Source organism: Patagioenas fasciata, chromosome 3 (genome assembly GCF_037038585.1).
Source record: "Patagioenas fasciata isolate bPatFas1 chromosome 3, bPatFas1.hap1, whole genome shotgun sequence".
NCBI classification, from domain to species: Eukaryota; Metazoa; Chordata; class Aves; order Columbiformes; family Columbidae; genus Patagioenas; species Patagioenas fasciata.
The window spans coordinates 143,921-166,737 of NC_092522.1; the positions used below are offsets into that span (position 1 = coordinate 143,921).

At 48.2% G+C, this 22,817-nt stretch overlaps 1 protein-coding gene across 9 annotated transcripts in view; it reads right to left on the minus strand.

Moving 5' to 3' along the window:
- Window positions 1–1,288: 1,288 nt before the first annotated feature.
- LOC136100286 (sodium/potassium/calcium exchanger 3-like) overlaps window positions 1,289–22,817 on the minus strand; it is a 189,013-nt gene continuing 167,484 nt past the window's right edge. For 7 of the 9 annotated variants that reach the window (XM_065835224.2, XM_065835223.2, XM_071805569.1 and 4 more), the window contains 6 exons: window positions 21,339–21,430; window positions 17,444–18,574; window positions 9,827–10,132; window positions 9,223–9,354; window positions 6,267–6,430; window positions 1,289–3,582 (listed from right to left, as the gene is read on the minus strand). In XM_065835224.2, coding sequence (XP_065691296.2) covers window positions 3,265–3,582; window positions 6,267–6,430; window positions 9,223–9,354; window positions 9,827–10,132; window positions 17,444–18,574; window positions 21,339–21,430 — 2,143 coding nt within the window. In that variant the 3' untranslated portion in view covers window positions 1,289–3,264. Of the gene's footprint in view, window positions 3,583–4,977; window positions 5,758–6,266; window positions 6,431–9,222; window positions 9,355–9,826; window positions 10,133–17,443; window positions 18,575–21,338; window positions 21,431–22,817 lie in introns of those variants that run through there. The other 2 variants (XM_071805568.1, XM_071805567.1) reach the window with 2 other exon arrangements.

Sequence of the window (22,817 nt, forward strand, 5' to 3'; positions counted from 1 at the left end):
TTGCAACGTACAAATAAATTCCCAGGGGGAAACAACTGCGGTGGGGCTGGGCTGCAGAGACGCGAGTGGGTGGGGAGGACAGTGAGAGGGGGAGACAATGGGCGCTTTGTGGGGGTGCAGGTGCCCCGCGGGTGTGGGGCACGTTTGGGGAGAAACCGTTTGGGAAGGGGCAGGGACACACAGGTCAGATTTTGATTTCCATGTGGTTTAATAATATAGCAGATTCAGCCATTACACAGCCCGGGACCCTCGCCGGCACGACTCCCCAGCGTTTTGCTTGGTCAATAACACTGTAAGCTTACAACTTTCAAGAAGAAAATAAAGAATCGGCCGCCTCTCCGCACCGGAAGGGGCTCCCGTTCCACCCGCGCCCGCACCGACCCCCCGTTCCGGCGGGCTCCTATGAACGACTTGTCCCTCTCTGGAAGGACAGACCTCCTGCCTCCAGCACGCTGACGGGGCAGAGCCTGGCTCGGGGGGCTTGGCTCGGGGGGCGGGGCCTGGCCCCGGGGGCTGGCTGAGGGCGGAGCCTGGCTCCGGGGGTTTGCTGGGGACGGGGCTTGGAGGGGGCCTGGCGGGGTCTGCCCGTGGCGCGCACGGCCCCGCGCTCCCTCGCAGAACGGCGGGGATTCCGCCGCGCCCCGTCCCGTGGCCGCGGTTCTCTCCGCGGGGCAGCGTCACGGGGTCACTTCCCCCTCCCCGCCCCTTGCAGCGCCACAGCAGCTGAGGCTGACGTGTCCGCCGGTTTACACAGGGGCAGGCTTCGTGCTCTCGTTTTTCTGAACTACAGAACCCGCCCCACTGGTCCGTGCTGCAGTTCCAGAGACACCGAGCCCCTGGGGCTGCAGGGGGAGCGACAGCATTTGTGATGAAGAGTAAGAAAAATAACTCAGGGAAATGACAAGAAGTTGTGAGAGTTGATGTAAGCTGCTGCAGGTGGCATGATTTTACAGTAGGTATTTTGAATTAATGAATAATCCTCTAATATATTGTTAACTTTTCTGTTAAGCCTCTTTTATTAGTAAGATTAGGGATTTAATACCTCTAGCTTTATTTCTTTTAGCCTTTCCAGTTACTTCTCTATTTCAAAAAAGAGGGAGTAATAAATATAAAAGCTACCACCTTGACTGTAAGCGTTTTCTTGCTTTTCAGTATTTTCTAATATCAAACACCTCACCGTAGAGCAGACGGAATAGCTTATTTCTATGAGCCCAAATTCCTTACTCAAAGTTTTTGTACCATCTGTTGCTTGGCACTATGAGAAATCAGAAGTGTTTTGCACAGCACGGAGCATAAAATGTTTTAATTTAAAAAAAGAACAACAAAAGCAGTTGCACCAGGACAGACAGCAGAATCATCTTGAGGTGACTTGGCCGTGCGTTTCCCTCTCTGCTTTCCTTTGTTTCATGGCTGAAGCTCCGAGGCTGTTACTGATTCTGGCTCTGAGCCGCAGTCCTGTCCCCGTGCGAGCTGCCGTCAGCTGCGAACACCCGAGCTTTCTTCAGCACCGAATGTTGGTCTTAGCTTCGCAAGATCTGGCTCAGCAGCCGAGACACCGGCCTGCCTCTCCTGACTGCTCGGGTCAAGCACACTAACTGGATAATGATGCTATTGCGTCCCTCCTTTGAAAAGAGTTTAAAATGGGCCGAGCAGTATGGAAAGCAGCAGCATTAGAGTCTATGGATACACAGAACATTCAAGCGTGAACCATGTCTCTAAAAAAATCCCCTAACAAAAACCCACCCCCCAAAGACCACAGTGCACAACATCCGAAATTATAGTTCAGTATTACAATGTATTATTATGTGCAGAACTCACCATTCACAAAATGAAATACAAACACGTGCCAGGGGTTGCAGATACACATCAAACCGACAGAAATGCTACAGATGTGTGCACGCACACGTGCTGCCCACGATGTTTCTGTGACCGCCTGCCTTGTGTTGCGCTGCTCTAGGCCTGCGGAGACCCCCACGTCCCTCTGAAGGGAGGAGGGACCCGAGCGGCACCCATGGCACGGGCGGTCCTGGACAGATCTACCAAAACCACGCGTTTAATGCCATTTTATCTTTGCTGACTTCCACATCTCGTCTACTTGAGTGACTTAGAACCGTGAAACGCTAGAACACGTTCTGCAGTTTGAGGCAGTTTGGATGCTGGTGACACACTGTACAGAATAGTGTTCTCTTTCATCTTACTGATATATTTAACCCTCTGCTGAGACAAATAGTATCCGGGATAGGTCCTGTCAAATCCCTCTGCGACTCTACAACACTGCTTACATAGAAGTTCCTTACCAACCTCTTTCTCTTGTTTTCTGCGAGGAGCCTGAACCAGCAGACTAACACATTTTAAGCCTAAATTAGGTTCTCGACATTCCTTCTCTGCCCCTTCTCTACATCCTTTTCTTTCAGTTTCCTCTTCCAACCCCTCGTTCTGTCTAAAACAATGCATATAAAAATAATGGAGATAAGAGTACATCAAGTTCAGACAAAGGCACTGAAACCACCAGTGCAAATGTTACAATCTTCTTACAGATAACAGAAGTTTCATAAGACCTCTCCTGTAACAGGAAAAAGAGAAACCACAGAGACCTTTAATGCAATACTCTAAAACCAGCAAGAGATTTATTCTTGTATATTAAATGTTAAAATCACATGCATAATTATAGAATACTTTATAGTTAAAAAAATATTTCAAAAACCAACCCTGACAGTTTACCTGCAACTGCTATAAAATTCCTATTTTATATATATATATATATATATATAAACATGGCGATTTTGTGTAATTAAAAAAATTGGGAAAGGATGCAATCATCCAGGTAATTATGAGTTAACTGATGCCCTGCATCGGACAGTCTTGTCCAACTCACGCTGGTGAAACTGAACTCATGCCAGCCAGTTTACTGAAATATTTGTCTAGTGTACATACATTTAAATCAAAATGACATTTGGCTAAAGGATGAGCGTAAGAAAATAGGTTTTTGCACATTACAGCAAAAGACCTGCAGAGGGCCATAGTATAATATGTTGCAAAAGAGTCTGTGGTACAAGAAACTGAGCCTCGCGGGCTGTTTGCTCTAACACGCTGGCGGAACATCCCACAGGACTGGCCCTATGCAAGGTTTACTTGGGGGTTTGTAGGCGACGAAGGAAGTGCCCACGTGTTTTCTAGGCATTACGGTTTAAGACCTGCTTTAGCTCCTAAGGAAGGCAGCCAACCGTTACGAAGGAACAGAAATGAAACGACGAGTTGCTGGTTTTAAGAAGCCGAGTCACTGTTGTTTTGAAAAATGGCACCGTATGGATCACTGTTAATGCGCTTGTAGACAAAGTGGAAGACCTGGGGCTGCGGACGGCTGTGCAGCTCCGCCTTGATTTTCTGAGGGTAGGTGTCCTCTGTGAGCTGCTGCCAGGTGTCATCGACGAAAAGGAACAGGCTGTATTCTTCCGGATTGTCCACTTTGAACTTTTCAGCACAGAGCTGACACACATCCTCGGTAGTGATATATGGCCTCACTAGTAAGGTCTTTCCCGTACAGCCGCTGTTGACTTCCTGGAATGCGACGCGAAGGTAGTTCTGCAGAACAAGAAAAGAGACATCAGAGACCCAAAAACCAAAACTCATCCTCCGCACGCCCTGGCTTAGCTGTGAAACACGCGAGGTGTCCCCAGTGAACGTGACGGTGACACTGTGGCCAGGCTGTCGTGGGCAGAGCAGGAATCCAGAAGCCGACATCCTCTTGTCCTTGGCTCACGTTCTAACCCTGCAATTAAGAGTGATCAGGTACAGCCTTAAAGCCACATGCAAAGCACCAGTGGTTTTAATGGGCCTTGACAGGAAACAAGGTGCTACGAAGCAGAACAAACCTCCTCTGCAAGACGCAGCCAATCCCTCTGATCTTAGGGAAAAGCTGTCTATTTCTCTGTTGGAACTGACACATTCCCACAGCTCTGGGTGAATTCTAAACGTGTCCCCTGAGGAAATACCCTTCTACCTTTCAAAAGGCACTTAAGTGGTAAAATAAAAAGCAAACACTTGAAAAAAAATCCCAAACAAAACAAAAAACCCACAAAATATTTTGTACACGTGACCAAAGCAGCCTGCTGTCATGTGAGTTTTTAAAACAGAAATTAACTGCAATTAAAGACTAAAGAGCAGTAAAATGAAAGGAGGTGGAAAAAAATGACAGCGAGGAAGACCTGGTTATTGACTGAGCTGGTTCCTGGGCTCCTGCACGGAACAAATCAAACGCGCTAGATCACAATGGTAGACATTTACATTGCATAAAAGCAAGTTGTTGAAAGCTGAGACTAAAAGAACGTTCGTATAACTTGAGTTCCCAGAGCACTCTTGCCTTTATCAAGACTGAAACACTGAAGCTTTGCAACAGCATTTAAACCACTGGGACTGACCCTGGCTGAACAGAACTGATCCTCTGCTGTTACCCAGGACAAGTAAATTAGAAAAGCATCAGCCCCAGATAAGGCAAAATACATTAAGGTTTTACTTGCTAATGTACAGTTAACACACAGATCTGTTTTCAAATGCATGTGCTTTTAGACAGACAGGATTGCTTCAAGCAGAGTCTGAAGTTGGTACAAATGCCTGTAACTCATATACCAAGTATCAAAATCGTTTATGCAGTATCAGAAAGTCGTATTTCATCATCAACAAAATACGGGACTTTTTGATTTTCCACGCTTTGAGGGAGGGAGGATGAAGGGTCCCGGGGCCGAAGGCTGACGGGGCTGCGGGGCGTGGGACGGGCGGGCTGTGCTGGAGCGTTGTTACACGCTGGTGCAGGGAAGGCGCTGCACTGCAGGCCCGGAGCCTGTGCAGCCAGGAGGTGGCAAAGCAGCATCCCCAGCAGGCAGGAGGACGCCTGCGCCTGTGCCGAGCGCTGCCTGAGGCGGCGTGGCCTCTCTGACTCGGGGGACCACAGGGACAACAGGGGCAAGCAGCAGGGCGCACCCCGGCTGCCGGCTCCTCCTCTGTCCCCGGCTGCCGGCTCCTCCTCTGTCCCCGGCTGCCGGCTCCTCCTCTGTCCCCGGCTGCAGCTGTACAATTAGCTTGGCTAAAGTTCGTTTGCCGCGGAACAGAAGGTGAAATGGAACACAAGATCCTGCTGAAATAATCTTCTGTCATTTAGTCATCCAGCAGAAATACAAAGGTGATGAATTTTCCTATGAAAAGTGCAGTGTTTTGCTAGAAAGAACAAGGACTTGAGCCACCCGAATGTGACATCTAGCTACAGGGAAGCAGAGTATAAACTGGATCCCAGTAAGAAGGACTAACTTTGTGCACTGGCCATAGTTTGGAACTTTTGTTAATTAGTTCTCCTCTTCCTGGGAGAGGCAAATGGTGGAAGACTGATTATTTTCCCAACTCCTTCCTATTCAATGTTGTGCTGTAGTCCTTTGCACAAACACTGACAAAGCAGGAGACCCAGCTGAAAGGTTTCACTATCCCCTGATGAGCTCAAGCTCTTAGCTATATCACATCTAATTGACGGTTGTTCTTGGCCTCTCTGGCAGCTTTGTGCTGTGGTATGAACTGTAAACAACCGAATACAAAGGAGTAGATCCTTTCTTCTTTCCTTTCTTCCAATGTTCTCCTTGCTTCAGGCCACAAACCGCTGCATCTGAACAGACACCCAACAGCATGCCACGTGAAAGACATGCAGGCCTGGTTTTAAAAGATGAATGAATCCCGACTGGTTTGTTATTCTTCAGTTGAAGTTACTACCCTGCTCTGGAAGAGCAGTAAGAAATGGAGGAAAAAAACACAAACAAACATCATGTCATCCATAGCACAGGACTCAACCCCTTGCTTAAACTTTAAAACCGAGGGCAAGCTTCTCTCCCACCCTCTTCTCTGCTGCCTGTTGTATGCCACCATTAGCTACTGGGGCGCCGTGCGGATTTATACCACTGAAAATCTGATCTGCTTTTTTAACAGTAAAGCATACAAAGAAGCTGGATCTAAGGTATGATTCAGTTTGTCCTTGCTCTGCAAGACTTAAACAGAAGGAGGGCGGGAGAGCTCCATTGTTTAGTGTTTTCTTTAGACCATTATAATCAAACTGTACTATAAAGTGCAAAGACTTCCAAAGCGAGGCAAATTTGCCAGCCCTATTCTCAGCACTGCTTCACTCCCACTTACCTTGTGGCCCCAAGAGAACTGCTATGAATCATACCTCTCAAATGGAGATTTCCAACTAAACAATCATCCTCTGGTTTTGATCCAGCCCTAAGCTCTACCTGAAAATCATCAACTGAAGGAATCATCCTGTTGGTTGTCCTCCTCTTGTGCCACTGCCGGAGGGTGTCTCTGGCCTCTGAGCTCAGCAGTCGGGCAGCTTGCTCTTCCTGGAAGTTCTTGATCAGGGAGAGTGCGCCATAAGCACTTGTCAAGTAGTAGCCTCCTGGGAAGGACAGCAAGGGGGGACTTCTCAGAACGGCCACAAACAGCACACCAGCTTTGACTGGTCACATTGGAAGTACAAGTGCTTAAAAAATATATATATATATATATACACACACATATATACATACGAAAGTCCCTGCCTCTACTGCCACGATATTTATACATAAAGAAAACCATCTCACTGGCCCGCAAAGCACCGGACGGTGTGTTCTCAGCTGCCAAGAGACACGCCGGCCTGCGTGCGCCCCGTGTCGCCAGGCGCTGCAGGGCTGTCCAACTGCCGGGGCACCGGGGCTGGGGACAGCTGGTACCGCTGTTACCCCTTCACTCCTGAGCGCTTTTACAAAGCTGCAACATGAAGTTTCTTCCAAACAATTTCCAACAAGTAATTTGGTTTCTTCCCGAGTGTGGGTGAAATAAACATAGCTGTTTAAACAAAGCAAAACGCAATCCACCACTTTGCAGGAACTTAAAAGCAACCACCACCCTTAGTGGCAATAAAGCAACATCTGAATGTGTGATTTGTACCCTGGAAGCACCTCAGAGAGTTTGTTTTTAAAAGGAAGGCTGCGTTTGTCACCTTTTTAGCATTCCCCATAATGTCCAGCTAGTTCAGGAGGGGATGTTTACATCCTCCATACTTCACCTTTTTCACATGAGTGGAGAACACACTGAACACAAGACGAAGTTGCCAATACACAAAAGAAGCTACAGGTCACAAAGGAAAATGAGTGTCAACAAGAGGTAACAGTCCTCAACAACCAGGAGAACAAAACACACACCGCCATTTATTTCTCTCACTCCTCCCCCCCCACTTTTTTTTAAATAAACTGTTTGAGTGGGAGCGTCCAATTAGTCTATTCGTGGAGCCACTCAAGGACGCATTCTGTGCTCACAGTAGTATTTTCTGTACTAGAATCATAGAATCATTTTGGTTGGGAAAGACTTTTAAGATCATTGAGAGCAACTACGAGCCTCAAACTGCCAAGTCCATCACTGCCCCATGTCCCCGAGAACCTCATTTCTGCATCTGTCCAGCCCTCCAGGGCTGGTGACTCCAGCACTGCCCTGGGCAGCCTGTTCCAATGCCCCACAGCCCTTTGGGGAAGAAATTGTTCCCAGATCCAACCTCAACCTCCCCTGGGCAACTTGAGCCCTTTTCCTGTGCTCCTGGCGCTTGTTCCTGGGGAGCAGAGCCCGACCCCCCTGGCTCCAAGCTCCTTTCAGGCAGTTCAGAGATCAGAAGGTCTCCCCTCAGCTCCTGTTCTCCAGCTGAACCCCCAGGTCCCTCAGCCGCTCCCATCACACTTGTGCTCCAGCCCCTCACCAGCTCCGTTCCCTTCTCTCCACTCGCTCCAGCCCCTCAAGGGTTTCTTGGCGTGAGGGGCCCCGAACCGCCCCCAGGATTCGCGGTTTGGCCTCCCCAGTGACTGCACAGGGACGGTCACTGCCCTGGGCCTGCTGGCCACACCATTCTTGATGCACATCAGGATGCTGTGGCCTCGTGGCCACCTGAGCACACGCTGGCTCATGTTCAGCCGCTGTCACCAACGCCCCCAGGGCCTTTTCCACCGGGCACTTTCCAGCTGTTCTTCCCCAAGCCTGCAGTGTTCATGGGGGAATACTGAGAGCATGCTCTTGGCCTTTAGCTTTGCAACAACTTTAATACATGAAACACATGCAAGACCCATGAGACAAACTGGACAACGCGTTACACTTGACTTGCACAACCCCAAAGCACTAAAGAATTTATCCTGCTCAGTACAGTTCATCTGGAACCAGAGGCAGGGCCGGCCAGTGACTTTATAGTCATGACTTTATAGTCCACTAAACGTTTCTGCTTTTCAAGCATCTTAGGGATATCCAGCTTCACATCTCAAGTATCTTCCATTCTAAGATTCCTGAGCAATGCGCTAGAGGATGCTATGCAAACAAAACAGGGAACAGAGCAGTGCCGCGTTGGAGGACTCCTGGCACGGTTCTCATGCATACTGGCGAGTTAGAGGATACAGCAATTTCAGAAAGACAAGAGGCAGCAGCAGTGGGAAACACACAAATACTTGAACTCACAGCTGAGCTTGGTCACAAGAACCTTTAAACTTGCTCAGAAACCAGCAGACTCTGGGGCCTAGTACAGGCTTGCAGAATACTGCTGTTAAAACTCCACCATGAAAACAGAAGGGACATTTCCCTGCCTCTAGTGGACTTCAGCCACCATTCAGGAGTGCCTTAGGAAACTTATTGCTAGGGCTCATAAAAATACTTTGTGAGAAGCAAATATTGGGAAGAAGCGAAGATCATCAAGTGGTGCAATATTCTCGAAAGCCCTTTCCTGGCAGAGAATCCCCCAGCAGTTTTTACAAAGCACTTAGCCCAAGCCCCATTACATGTCTCACAACCTAACCGAATGCTGCAGCCCTATAAACGACCTCAGGATATTTTCAGGCACAGAAGGGTAACCACATCTGACACCTGCACAGTGTACGTGTTTCCTTGCTAAGTCACAGCGTCTCCCCCTTCTTGGCTGAAAACAACGCATTCCTTCACAGGGTGGTACACGTCAGTAGATTCTCAGGTCACTCGGGCCTGTATTCTGCAACTAACCACCCTTCCCTTACTTCAGGGTGGAAAGCGTGATGAGCTCCTCTTCTTACATCAACAGTGCTGACTTTAGGACTCTCCATGAAAGGATTTCTACTCAAACAAGGTTAACAGCAACCGTACTACGTGGAAGAATGAATCCCCCTTCTCCAGTCCTTCATTCCATGCAAATAAAAACAAACAGATTACCTTCTCCGTGCAGCAAAGATGGATCCAGCAATTCCATCATGTACTCAATTTCAGTATCCAGCTCCAGCATATCACACTGGGCTATTACATATGTCAACACAGGCAAGAAGTCATCAGCTCCATATAGCCTCCCTGGGTTGAAGAGAACACAGTGACACACAGATCACACCCTTTTACCAGTTTCAGTGTTTGAAAGGAAAGCGCCGTGTTGCTGCCTTCGCTGGCCAGTACGTTTGTATTACTCCAGAATCTCCTGCTATCAGTACGCAGGAAAGCGAATACTCACGTAGAACTAGTGTAAATTCAAGGCTCACAGGACAGCCTTTCTGACCGTCAGTTTCAAAAGGCTGTGGTTAAAGCAAAGCTGTTTGCTTTTAAGCTGTTTCACAACTCTGCTTCACACTGAATTTGTAACATGTGCTGCCAGATGCGTCAGAGACATCAGGAAAGGAGCAGAGAGGAACCACCCCTCTCAAAAGAGCAAGGTGCTATGAGAGCTGCAGGAGAGGGAGACATCTGCAGAACCGGGGGCCCGATTTCCTCCACCAAAGGACAGCCCCAGGTCTGCGTTATCAGTGAACTTGAACCGCAAGAAGCACCATACCTGAGTTATTCTCCATAACAGTGTAAATCAACTTGCAAACTCTCAGCAGCAGCATAACTTTCTTTTCGGGTGAATACATCTTCTGCATGGTCATGAACTTGACTTTAATCTTCTCCACGTCCACAAAGTCTGGTGTTGGAACAAAGACGCCCAGTTCCTGAGGATTCCTCTGCCGCACCAGCTGCAGGTTTTCCTTCAGCTGTTTCCAAGAGCCATCCGCGGTATGAAACTCTTTCAACATCGCTTCAATGTGGCCCTTCAGCGGCTTCAGGATGCACTTATGCATGGCCTTCTCCAGGACAACATCTGCAACGGGAAAACACAGTCCAGCTGACTTCCTGCTCCCGACCAGAGCCAGCACTAACAGAACCACTCCCCAAAGAGACACTGCAGAGCAAAACCGACCTGCCAAGGCCTATTTATTATGCAAGCCGAGTTTCCAGATGTTTGTTAACAAGAAAACAAAAGGCAGAGTGGAATCTGTGTTCCATTTTCATTTACGGCAGTGTGGTAAATCAGAAACGAACAAACAAACAAATGCACAGACTATAGACTGCCACAAGAAAGCAAAGAAAAAAAGCAAGCTGTGGCTCCAGTTAACTTCTTCTTTCGCTGGCCAGAAGTCTCTGAATTTTATTTTACTTTGAACTCAGACTTTAACTCCCAAACTTCAAGTAAAATGCAGTCAAAACCATAACTTTTGTCTGCTTTGGCATGAAAACCCATCCTTTTTGCATAGTTTCCATCAAGAACTATAACTCAGCCAAGGTCTCCTAAAACTTGGCTCAACTTTGTCAAGATCTTTATCAAGTTGGACAGATTATGGGCTTTAAACTATAAATGAAAACCAAGCCGTGTTTGCCCAGCTTCAGATTTCATCATGCAAGCTTATATCCAGCTTTGTCATCAAGTTGGAAGTTCTTTGTTTGGCAATAGTGTGCACGTGGCACAGTAATCGCTGACTTAGTGGGTTTGTGGGGGTTTTTCATCTTCTACTCAAGTTTTTCTTTAACAGTTATTCTGCATTTTCAAATTCCGGACCACATCAACAGGGAAAGCTCTTTGCTAAACATTTTCTCTGCAAACCTTGCCTTTCTAAACTAATTTCCTCTCCCACTCAGTGTCCCTGTGGCAACATCTTACACTAATGATTAGCTTACATCAATCATCAGTACCGTAATGAACTCCCACGAGTACCAAAGAAGCCGGTGACCCTTCGGACGGGGGCAGGACCCGAGGCTGGAGCAGGCCCAGGGCCCGGGGCAGCGGGGGGCACGGGGGAGCGGGGGGCACAGGGCAGCGGGGGGCACGGGGCCCGGGCAGCAGGCGCCAGTGTCGTTGCTGGGTACTCGTTACCCAGCCGCAGGGGACGTTCTGCTGCCGGTGCTGGCTCACTCCAGTTTCATTGAACCTCATGCCCTTTCTGGGTTCTTTGCCTGATCTTATGTGTTTTTCTTACATCACAGTCTCTTTCTTTTCTCACTACTCCCTTTTTTTTTAAATTGCAGACTATTGCTAAGGCTTGGGATTTACACACACACCCCTTCCAAACATGCATGAGCAACTTCTGTTTTCTTGCTTTTGCTTTATGCTTTAATTTATTTTATCCTTGTGCTCAGCCATGTTTCCTTTTGAGTCTCCATACCCATCTTGCACACAGAAACGTGCCCTTCATATACTCCTCTTATGGTGCCTTTGCTTCATGTGTTGTGTTTGTTCTCTGTCTGTGTCCACACAGAGTCCAAGCACTCACTGCTGAAGGTTGTTCCTAATGCCTTCTGTGCTGGTAACGCGATCAGGCAGATAAAAATAGGATGGGGTATTTAGCAAAGCATCCTTCAGTACTGCTCAGCAACTATGCTAGAGGTAACAGGAGGCAAATGAAATAAAGGACATATAACTGTGAGTCCAAAAATATACTGACTGCCTTGGCTTACTAAGGGTGGAGTGAAACTGCCGACGCAGCAAGTCTGCACAGAGCCCGCCAGCGGACGAGGCCGCGACAGGAACAGGACGGCTTGCCCAAGGTCTTTGGTGGTGGTGCCGAAAACGCAACCAACCAAAAAACGCCAAACCAAAGCAACCACACAAAAATCCCCACCAACCCAACCCAACTCACTCCACCATCTGTTCCTCTCCCTTACGAATTCTGGCACAGACAGAAGAACCACAGAGTTCTGCCCTTACATTAAAAAGTGTAGAAGTCGAGCAAGTTGTTGAGGCCAATAACATAGCAAGATGACAAGGACTGGACTTTTTTTTAACTGTCAATAACAACACCCATATGTATCCTAATTAATACAAAACCTACATAAATAGTTCTGCTATCGTTAAAGCCTGGAAGGACAGCATTTCCTACAATCTGGGTCTCAGGCCAATGATCAGTGTCACAGGACACCTATAAGCACGCTTGGGATCACACCATCCAACTATTTACCCTTCCTTCTGAACTGCGTCACTGGCGCCTTTCAGAGAAAGGTGTTTTCTGGATATGATCCCACAAAACAGCTCCCAGCAAGCAGCAGCTTCCACTGGTTTAACTTCCAATGGTCACCAAAAAGGTATACAAGGGTATCCCGGACAAATTAGCATTTCAGATGTGACCTGAGGTCTGATCCTTTGTGGTAGCATCTCTGTATATTTCTCAGATGCAAACCCGCAACAAAAATTCCTGTTCACTTCAGCATACACAAAGCGTTTTCAAATGCGTGATACTCCAATTCAGCTGTTTGGGATTTTTTAATTGAATATCATTTGAGCTGAGCGCCATGTAGTGTTCCTGAAATGACACTTATAATTAGCCTCTAGCCTCAAAATGGGAACTGGAAATGCTTCGATAAATGAACCGTGAAGGCCAGCCAGCTAGTTTCGTTGTGGCTTGTGGAAGCACATCTGCATCCTGTGCTGACACGCTATTTTGTTTTGCTGCAAACCACACAAGTTTGCATCTAGAGAGGACAATATTAGTCATCGCAAGTGTCCTGACACAGCCTCTTCACAACCCTCGCCGTGCGAAACCGCAGGTGCGCTCTCACCTTTTCCAGGCTGCCAGGTTACCAGCAACCAACTGTTGTTGCTCCACTGGGTCACCAGTCAGTGTCCACTCCCCGCATCCACACACAAGCCTTGTTTATCATCTGTGCTGGCCAAACCATCCACCAGTAAACAAAGGGCTTAGGAACAGACTGAGAGCACCTGGGAACCACCACTAAACGGCACAAATAACGCTGTCCCGGAGGCTGAAAGCAGAAGGTTGCTGTGAACAGTGTGGCAGGTACAAGCAGCACACCTGACTACACTGCATCGGCTTTGTTTCAGATCTTCCTGGTACCTACCCAGCTCTTGGTGGATGTGACATGTGCCCAGCCCATGATGCACACATGGGCATCTTCTCCAAAGGAGCAACCCTTGACAGTAGGACCTCACACAACCCACATTCCTTGGTAATCTGCACAGCCCCGAAAACAGACGCAGGATGAGGTGGGTGATGGGTAGGCAGCAGTGGCAGAAGTTGAGCAACTAGGGAAGAAAGGCCCCTAGGGTAAACCCCCCTTGTTTTATCTACATAAAGCGCACCAACGAGTCACAGAACTATCTGTGCTAGGTTTGTGTTGCTTTAATCAGCTGTGGGTTAATTAAAACTCAGACTATGGCTGCGTGGTAAGCACACGTCTTCTCATAAAGAAGATGTAATAAAGGAATAGGGAATAAGTCACAAAGCAAATCAAAGGAACGGCTGGGTAAGGGAGAACCAAATCCTCTGCCTCTTTCTCTCTGCCCCCGCTCCTGCAGTGAGAGGAGGAGAGCTATATGGCTATGTCATATTCCCTAAAACACACCAAGGCGAGCGCTATGTGCTTACAATGATGCACACAGCGGCTGGTCTCAACCCAACACGAAAATATAGGAGGAGGAATGACAGGGCAGGGGAACGGGACACCAAAACAAACACAGGAGCATCTAAGAACTAGCACAGTGCTGAAAAAAACAGCCAACAGGAGTTTTTCAAGTGGCAGTGGTAGCATACCGCTCTAATTGCTTTAAGAGGATAACTGGACCACTGAAGAAGAGGGGAGCAGGGTTTGGGCTGTGTCTTAACCTTTTTAAGACCCATAACCCTATTCCACGCAACTTCCCTATAATCAAACAAGGGAAATATTGTCTTGCGGTAACTACCATGAACAGGTGCACAGAACAGTGCCCTGGGAACCCAATTACCAATGGTGACTGTCAGACAAGACAGATACCTAAAAAGAGGCACCATGGGGGCCAGCCCTGGGCTTTAGTCTACTTGGTATTTTAATTCAAAATCTGGATGATAAAGCAGAGAGTTCGCATCTGAAATGTGAATATGGTATCATGGCAGGACTGGGAGAAGGGCACCGCCAGTCCTTCGGAGAGCAGGTCTAAAGTTACCTCCACAGGTGGGAAACGGGTCTAAGTCCCATGTGATAAAAACCTGGTAAGAACGAAGACAAAACACTGTCTCCCAGAGGAGGAACACGAAGTCTCGTCGGCCAGGAAGCAGCAAGACGTGCTCCCCAAGCCTTCCCTAAGATTCAGCATTTAAAAACCCATTACACATTAGAAACACCAAAACAAGTAACAGGCAGTGTTCTCAGGCACCTTTCCACATAACAACACCGTATTGCCAAATTATTTAAACGAGTCATTTCTTGGCCTAGGTCCAGATTTGGGCATCATGAGTTGTTGAGGTGTTAGATCCCACCTGGTGATCACCAGCAAATTAAAGACAGTGAACTTGACTCCTTTCTGCTCACAGCCAGGAAAAGAAACACAAACAAGAATTCCCGAACGTTTGCTATTCAGGCAGCTGTGGACTATCAGTGTCCTCTGACCAGTCCAAGTGGTTATTCTGTGAATACATATTCCAGTGTAGACAACTTTTTAAAAGGTACTTTGCACTCATCCCTAAACAATAAAAAGCCATGTGCCTTAGTCCTGGTTCCGTCCTAGCGCTGGGAACCCCATTGTTTCAGGAAGGGTTAAGAGCCCACAGCACCAGGACTGGGAGGCACCTGTCAGGAGTAACTGGAAACACTGATGCGCGTTCTCCCAATGGCCTGGCAGGAGTTGAACAGTTTGGTATGCCCCGGCTGGAAACGTTAACCATCTCCCACTCAAGTCTTTCGCTTGCAAGTCTGGAAACTCCACCATGCAGTTCTACAAGAAAGGTTACATGATCACAAGGATCACGACACAGACTCAGAAGAAAGGGCTCTGCTAAGCCCGGGCAGAGCTGCTCCAGCACGTACAGAAATGTAAGCGATGGCAGCGGGGTACAATGTGGTCCGCCTGTCCCCAGCGGGTACGGTGCACTCCGCCTGTCTCCAGCAGGTACGGAGCGCTCCGCCTGTCCCCAGCGGGTACGGTGCACTCCACCTGTCCCCAGCGGGGTACAGTGCACTCCACCTGTCCCCAGCGGGGTACAGTGCACTCCACCTGTCCCCAGCGGGTACGGTGCACTCCGCCTGTCCCCAGCGGGTACGGAGCGCTCCGCCTGTCCCCAGCGGGTACGGTGCGCTCCGCCTGTCCCCAGCGGGGTACAGTGCACTCCACCTGTCCCCAGCGGGGTACAGTGCACTCCACCTGTCCCCAGCGGGGTACAGTGCACTCCACCTGTCCCCAGCGGGTACGGTGCGCTCCGCCTGTCCCCAGCGGGTACGGAGCGCTCCGCCTGTCCCCAGCGGGTACGGAGCGCTCCGCCTGTCCCCAGCGGGTACGGAGCGCTCCGCCTGTCCCCAGCGGGTACGGTGCGCTCTGCGCTCTGCCTGTCCCCAGCGGGTACGGAGCGCTCCGCCTGTCCCCAGTGGTGACCAGCAGCAGCTCTGCGGGCAGCGGGAGGCGCACAAGCGCAAACTGACAGAGAGGATAAGCGACTACTCACGATGTGAAAATTCAGGCTGCAATTCCGTACCGAAAGAGTCAAGCAAAACTGCGGATAATGGGCAGGGCTACATCATAAAAAGTTCTCTATAGGGATGACTAAATCTTGCTGTCACATAGCTATCTGCTTAGATCAGCAACATCTGATGCTCCTGATCCACTGAGGTTGTTTGCAGGCTCAAGACATAGGCAGTTCATGATTCAAAAGCAAGTTCTTCTTTGTTTATCCTGCTTTGTAAAGTAACTGCATTTAATCACATGATCAAAGCCAGACTTTCTGTCACTGAAGAAAACCAATGTAGCTCATGCTGCTCCAAACTACAGAGACACTTAAAAGCAGACAGCATTTTGCCAGTCTTCAGAGACACACGGTCCAATTTAACCACACCCTGACCATGAGAAGTGCAAGCCAAACCAAGCTTTCACAAAATTACCAGCACACCAAATCTGTACTTCCTTGTCCCACATTCAGTCCTCTGCAGAAACCCAGCCGAAAATGCGCCTGCACCTCTGCTCAACTCGCCTTTTCCTCCTTCCACGTAACACCCGCATAATGTTCTTTATTATTCTACCAAGAACAATACATGCCTTTGAAAGAGTCTCAGTTTCAAGGACACCCTTCATAGCGTTGTATCTGCTGTAGCAATGCTTCTTACTTTGGCCTGACTTTGTGTATATGAAGTTGAGGAGACACGACAATACTTCCTCTCCATCCAGGACAGAAATGTCGACACAAAATCAGCCTCTAGTCGCAGAGAAAGAACTATCTGCCAATTTTGCAGTGGGCCAACTGTTGGGACACCGAGGTACAGGAGAAAAACAAGCAAATTAGGACTGAGCTGAGCTCACAAGGAAAGTATTCTGCCCTGAGGGATGTTTATCTCCTAAACGTGGCTTATAGACTCCTTAACAAACACCGCTCAGACTCGGCAAGATAGAGAAGCACTGAGACTTGACGCAGAAACAATGATTTCTCTTTTGTGGATGCACAAGTCTCTCTCTGTTGTTAAAACGTATTCAAACATATAGCTCATCTGCAACCATTTATTAACACACACATCTAACAAAGAGGTATAGAAATCTTGGGATAAGCAGCCCCTTCTCACTCTTGCACACATTTGTGTTGGTTTGTTTTGTTTTCTGAACTATCATCTATCTTTGTACTTAACTTCAAGTGTAGGTCCCTTGCTAGGAGTGAATGAGAACACCTGGAAGAATGGCATTTATTTCAAAAGCGAGTTGCTAAGAAATGTGCCTCTGCTCTTAACTGCCACGGGTTTCGAATAAATTCCGCTTTCACGGCTACATTCCATATGGTTAAAACTGCAAAGGTTTGGTCCAAAGATCTAGAACTATTTCAGCCAAATTCAGGGGAAAAATACACGTATGCTAGCAAATAAAGGATTCTGTATTGTTAATAGCACAGCAGCTAAAAAACCCAATAATAATCACAGGTAAAAAGTCCACACTGTAGCTATGTTAAGGATAATTTTTATGAAAAAATCTGTAGCTTAGTCCCTCTGAGTCGCGAGGGCGATTTTGGGTGTGTGGGGGGGGTGGGTAGTGTTTTGTTTTAAGACTCAAATGCGCAATGGCTGGAACTCTGCTAGCAATGTCAACCCCACCTTTCTGAACTCTCAGAAGCGCATCGCTATAAACACAGATTTCACATTTTCACTGCGGCCCAAAACACACAACAGCGTTTCTTACCTATTTGGTCCTCGGGAATCAGCGATTCGATTGGGGGATCAAGTTCGGAGCTTTGGGACAAGTAGTTCTTGACCTGGGTCATGAACTGCCGAATCGTTTGCAGCATATCGGTGCTCGAAACATGGCACTCCTTGTTTTCCTGGAGAAAGCTGACGTAGTCCTGCACTAGGCATCCAAAATAGGTGCGTTTGTCCTGGGACATCTCTGCAATCTTCTTGATCATCCTCTTTTCGGGGGTCATGAAGGAACTGAAAACTCCACTGACTTTCCGTAGCTGAGATTTCACAATCTTGGGGAGAACAAAAGAACTGTTTCTTTTCTTCTTGGGCTTCAGAGGGGGTGCCATGCTCTCCTGGTCGCTCTCCCCCTCAAAGTCCTCCAGGCTGCTGTTGGTGTCCCCCTCGTAGCCGAAGAGCGGCATGCTCCGGTCGAAGTCCAGCGAGTCGGACGAGGAGGTGGAAATGCTCATGTCGCTCAGCCTCTGCCGCCCTCCATCCCAGGGCGGCTGTGACTCAGAGCTGGGAGCTCCCGCGCTCCTGGCGGCTGCCGGAGCCGGCTCGGGCAGGGGTTCACCTGGGATGCCGGCGGCCTCGGGGACCCGCCCTGCGCTGCCGCCAGGCCGAGTCACCGCCGCGGCCCTGGCGCTGCCCTCCGCCTCCGAGCAGGCAGCCTGCTTCTTCAGCCGAGGAGGCGGAATAGGGGCTGGTTTATGCTGCAGCGAATCCAAGCCTCTCTCTTTCTTATGGTTGACTGTTTCTGGCATGCTCGCCTGCTTTATAGTCCTGGAAAGCTGTGGACTCGTGAAGATGCTATTAATAGAAGGAGGTGGCGGCCGGGGCGGGGGGGAGCGAGGCCTCGCGGTGCCATTCGCGTCTGGAGCTCTGGGGCTCTGCCTTTTCAGACTTCCACTGACGTCCTGGCTGTGCACTTTTAAGAAGAGGGGATTAATGAAACACAGCGCTCCGTTGGTCTGGCTGCACTCCAGCTCCGAAGGCGTTCTGGTTCGTATAGAATGCACTCCATTTATAAGGCAGAGCTGGCGCGAGTCTTTGCAGGCACCGTCCAAAGGCGCAGGCCTGCGGGGAGCTGAGGGATCCGCGGGGTTGCTGTTTGCTGAAGAGCTCCAAAAGTCTGAAAATCATCATGGCGTTAGCGTAAGAACATGAAACAGCATGCAGATGGCTTTCAGAACATTCAGCTCAACATCGCCAGTTTCAAGTATTAAGAAATTTAGGCAAGCTTTTATTAATTCAAGGGGAATAAACCCAGCTTCTGAGTGAACCACCAGACATAACTGCGAGCTGTACTCCTGGGGCTGCTCCTCCTCATTTATAAATACCATGACCAATGCATAGCTTTGTGTCAGCCCACTGCACTTGGCTTAAAAATACACTTAAGAATCACAGAACAGAGCGGAGACCGTAACAGAGTAATTCTTACCAACCTGAGACTGAAATGAACATAAACTACTTACTAGCATCTCACTCAGGAGAAATAAGCCTAGATTCTCAGCTGGTATTAATAAGCTCACTCCATTAAAGACAACAGTTGGGTTGATCCACACCAGCTGACGGTCACTTACTCAATAAAAACTTTGGTTTGGTTTGATAGTAAACAAATGAAACTGAACATAAAAGACAGCTCAGATTTTGCTGTGGTGGCGCACACGTCATCTTCAGCTATGCAGAGGAAACGCTCGCGCCCCGCAGCGCTGGCCTGCAGCCCTGCCTTTGCAATGGGGACGCTGTTTGTCTGAGGTCCAGGCTCTCAGCAGCACATGAACAGACCGAGTGTGCAGACAAGCCCTCGAGGACAGCAATCGGCCTGAAATAAGGGAGGAACACCAGAGGAGGGAGACTTCGCTAAAATGTGCAGTCTTATAGTGTAAGGATGCCTCATTTGGGCTGCTGAGCAACGACACCTGGGCCTGATGGCACCAGTGCCAAACACTCCACACCAGGGGCCAGGCCTGACAGCCATGCCTTGCCCTCGGGGCAGAAGGCAGAAGGCCTGGTGACAGGCCACTGCCAGGGAGCACGCGTAGGCACAGACATACTTCTCTGCACAGTCATGCAATGCTGCTGTTGTTCTCCAGCTCCACTGCACATCCTGTGTGCAGACCCCTCAGCACGCTGCCCTGGCATGGGGGCCGCTGCAAACACACGATGTAACGCTGCTGCGGGTGAAACGCAAGAGACCCGGAGAGGGAATCTCATGTTCAGCACATGAAACCTTCACCGCTGTTTCTCCCTGGTGTGGTTTGCTGGGCTACACGCTGCTGACCTGCCTTGTTCAGTTCTCCTGAGCCTACAGCACAACAGAGCTCTGACAGGAGCGACAACCCTCTGTGTTCAGACCAGGGTGTTTTGTGCCTACATGTTGCTTAAGGAAAGCTCAGGCTTAACAGGAAGGGCCCTTGGGAGTTATTTTAGGCACCTCTCGGGTGCACTGTGTTGAAGGGCTGGCTTCCTAGTGTGCTCTTCTGCACATGGACACCTAAAACTCTATCAAAATCTCGACTTTGTTGTCTGCTTTTTGCTCAAAGAAACTGTGATCTTGATCTGGTGTATAGCAGGTAATTGATCCCAAGTACACCAACCACATATTTAGAGACTGATCCTCCTCAGCTTTGAAGCGTATTAGCTTAAAGAAACACCACATGCAATGTAGACAGACTGTTCAGGAGCAAGACTCACTCTGCAGCAGTGGTGCTCTCAGGTACTGAGGACAGATGGTTAGTCTGGAGAGCTTGCTCAACACCACCATCATCTCCTATGGAGAAACTCACCTAACGTTACTTTAAGGCTTCTAGGTGTTACTGGGAGACTGTCCTCACTACACTATCCCAATCAGACTGTTTTTCTGTCCAAACATTCACCTAATCAACACTTCCATGTTTGTCCCTATTCCCATGAAAATCTGTACTTTCATGCCATTACCAGATAATCAGTGCAGAATTCGTCTCTTCTCTAAAACAAATCCCTTAATTGCATTGCCACTGCAGCAGAACAAAACGAAAAGCAGTGCAATACCTCCCTGTGCATGGCTTTGCTGCAGAGTCCCACCAAACAGTTCTACAGAGCCTCATGCTAATACTCTGATTTAGTGAGGATCCGCTTCTAAATCAAAGATGATTCAAAACTCTACCGGGACAAAGAATGCTGACGGTCAACCCTGCCTTCCTGCAGAAGGAAACGAGGCCGTTCAGCGCTTTGCAGGAGTTGCTCAACGACTCATTGGGGTGGAGCCGATGTTTCAAATCTCCCCACGCTTTGCAAGCTCAAAATACGGTTTGCAACGAGCCTGAATTTGGCTGTAGCAGTCAAGCAGCACACGGACATGTCCTTGCATTTCCTCTTGCTATTTTAACAATATCACCAAACCAACATGCGTGGATACATTCTGCAGATCCTATGCATACAATCCTCCTTTAATTAAATATGCTACTGCTTTGCGCTGCTTATCTCAAAAATCACCATTCTAAGATGAGCTGTCAATCCGAACAGAAGTTTAATTAACAGCGAACCTCAGCTCCTGCGCTCCCGTGGCAAGTCCGGCCAGTTACCGGGCCAGAGCCTGCCCTGCCCTGCGAGCCTGCAGCCAGCAGCAGCCCCTGGAGCAAATACACCCAGCCTCCTTCTGTAAGATGTGCTTTACCCAAGAGAGGGGAAAGAACACGGAAGGAAGGAAACTACAGTAACAAAAATATCACAGAAGGAAGGAAGAGCACCCAGCTCACCATTTGGCAGTTACAAGGTTCCCAGTAAGAGAAGCTGCCTTCCTAAATGAAATCTGTATCATCACTGACCAACATGAACTACCTACTAATACAGACTATTTCTTCGAGCTTACAGCAATGCTACAGAGAATTACAGTCATGTAGATAATTACTTACTTAGTCCAAGCTGAGCAATCTCTTCGAGTTCAGCTTCTGTCCTTGCTGCAGCAATAGCGTGAGGCAACTTCAGAGTGAACGGAAGGACATCCCTGTTGTTGAAGAGAAAAATAACGCTGGTTGTTGCAACAACATCCAGAGTTTTAAAAGCATTTGTTTTCAGCACTGGCAGTGGCTGCACTCCGGTTCCTATTTTCTTTTTGAGCTATGGCAGGTAGCAAGAGTCATAAATACAGCGAACAGTAAAAACATTACCAGTCTCGGGGCTCCTTTGCATTGGAAAGTGGTGCGAGATGCCAACGCCAGCCAAGCCCCAGGCCTTTCTTCAGGCTCATTTCCACAGAGCCATCCAACATTTTCTCCCACGACAGCAGATGCTTTTACAGCTGGTCTTTCCAAGCATACCGGTGAGACGCAAAAGTGTTATCTGCCCATAACCCTTCAATGAAGCTTCTTATTTTCTGAATATGCTGTTGATTGCTCTCAAAATTGAATTCCACTTCTCAGAATAAAAATCTAAAAAGTGCCTGGTCAGCTACCCTAAAAATTTCTAAGCTAGGATGTTTTGGTACTACCCTGTCCCAGGCTGAAAACACGCGTCACTTAAGAGAGTCTTCATAATTTATTCTCACCTGTGGTTTCTCCTCACTGCACATAGAAATTCAATGGACGCTGACAAAGGGAGATGCATGAGTGCATGAACAACATAAGCCAAATCCAGTGGAAAAAGCTTTTAGACAGAGATTTTAAGGAACAAATCTACATAACCATATGCACCCTGTATGAGTGCTACCATCAACAAATACTGTACCTCTTTCCTGCTTACCCTCAAACAACAGTGCGTGCCAAACTGCAAAGTCTGTAGTAGAAGGACCTCTGTAGTACAAGTAAATGACAACAAATGGAGCACAGGAATCCTACATACATCTAATGTCAGCATATGGTTTTTTAGGGCTGTGAACAAGCCAACCATCTGTCGCAGCACACAGAGGCAGTGGGTCTTTATCACATCAATATTCTCTATGTTGTACGTTAACTTGTTGAAAACACAGGATCTTGTAATGCCACTCATTCAAATCAAGCATATGCACAAGACTGATACACTAACCAAAAAGTATTTGAACAGATTCTTTCAATATTGTAGCAGAGATAATCTAGAGTCTAGAATATCATAATGGACTTAATACAAAGATAATAACCCTTGACTCCTCGAACAGACTCTCCACTGAAAGAAATCCTCTCTGGTTTGGGAAATGCTCCCGGTTTGCTGTGATGTACCAAATGAACTCTCTCTTTCTCACAGTAGCTACCTATCTGCCTTCCTTCTAAGAATCCTATACACGTTCCTCTTGCAACCCAGCAGCCCCAGACTGCGGCCTGAGGAGGACAAGGATGTAGATGCTGCCCCTTCAGAAACGCTGGGCAAACAGAAACACTTAGGATGTTTCTCCACTGAACGCAGAAATAAGCGTCTGCTTC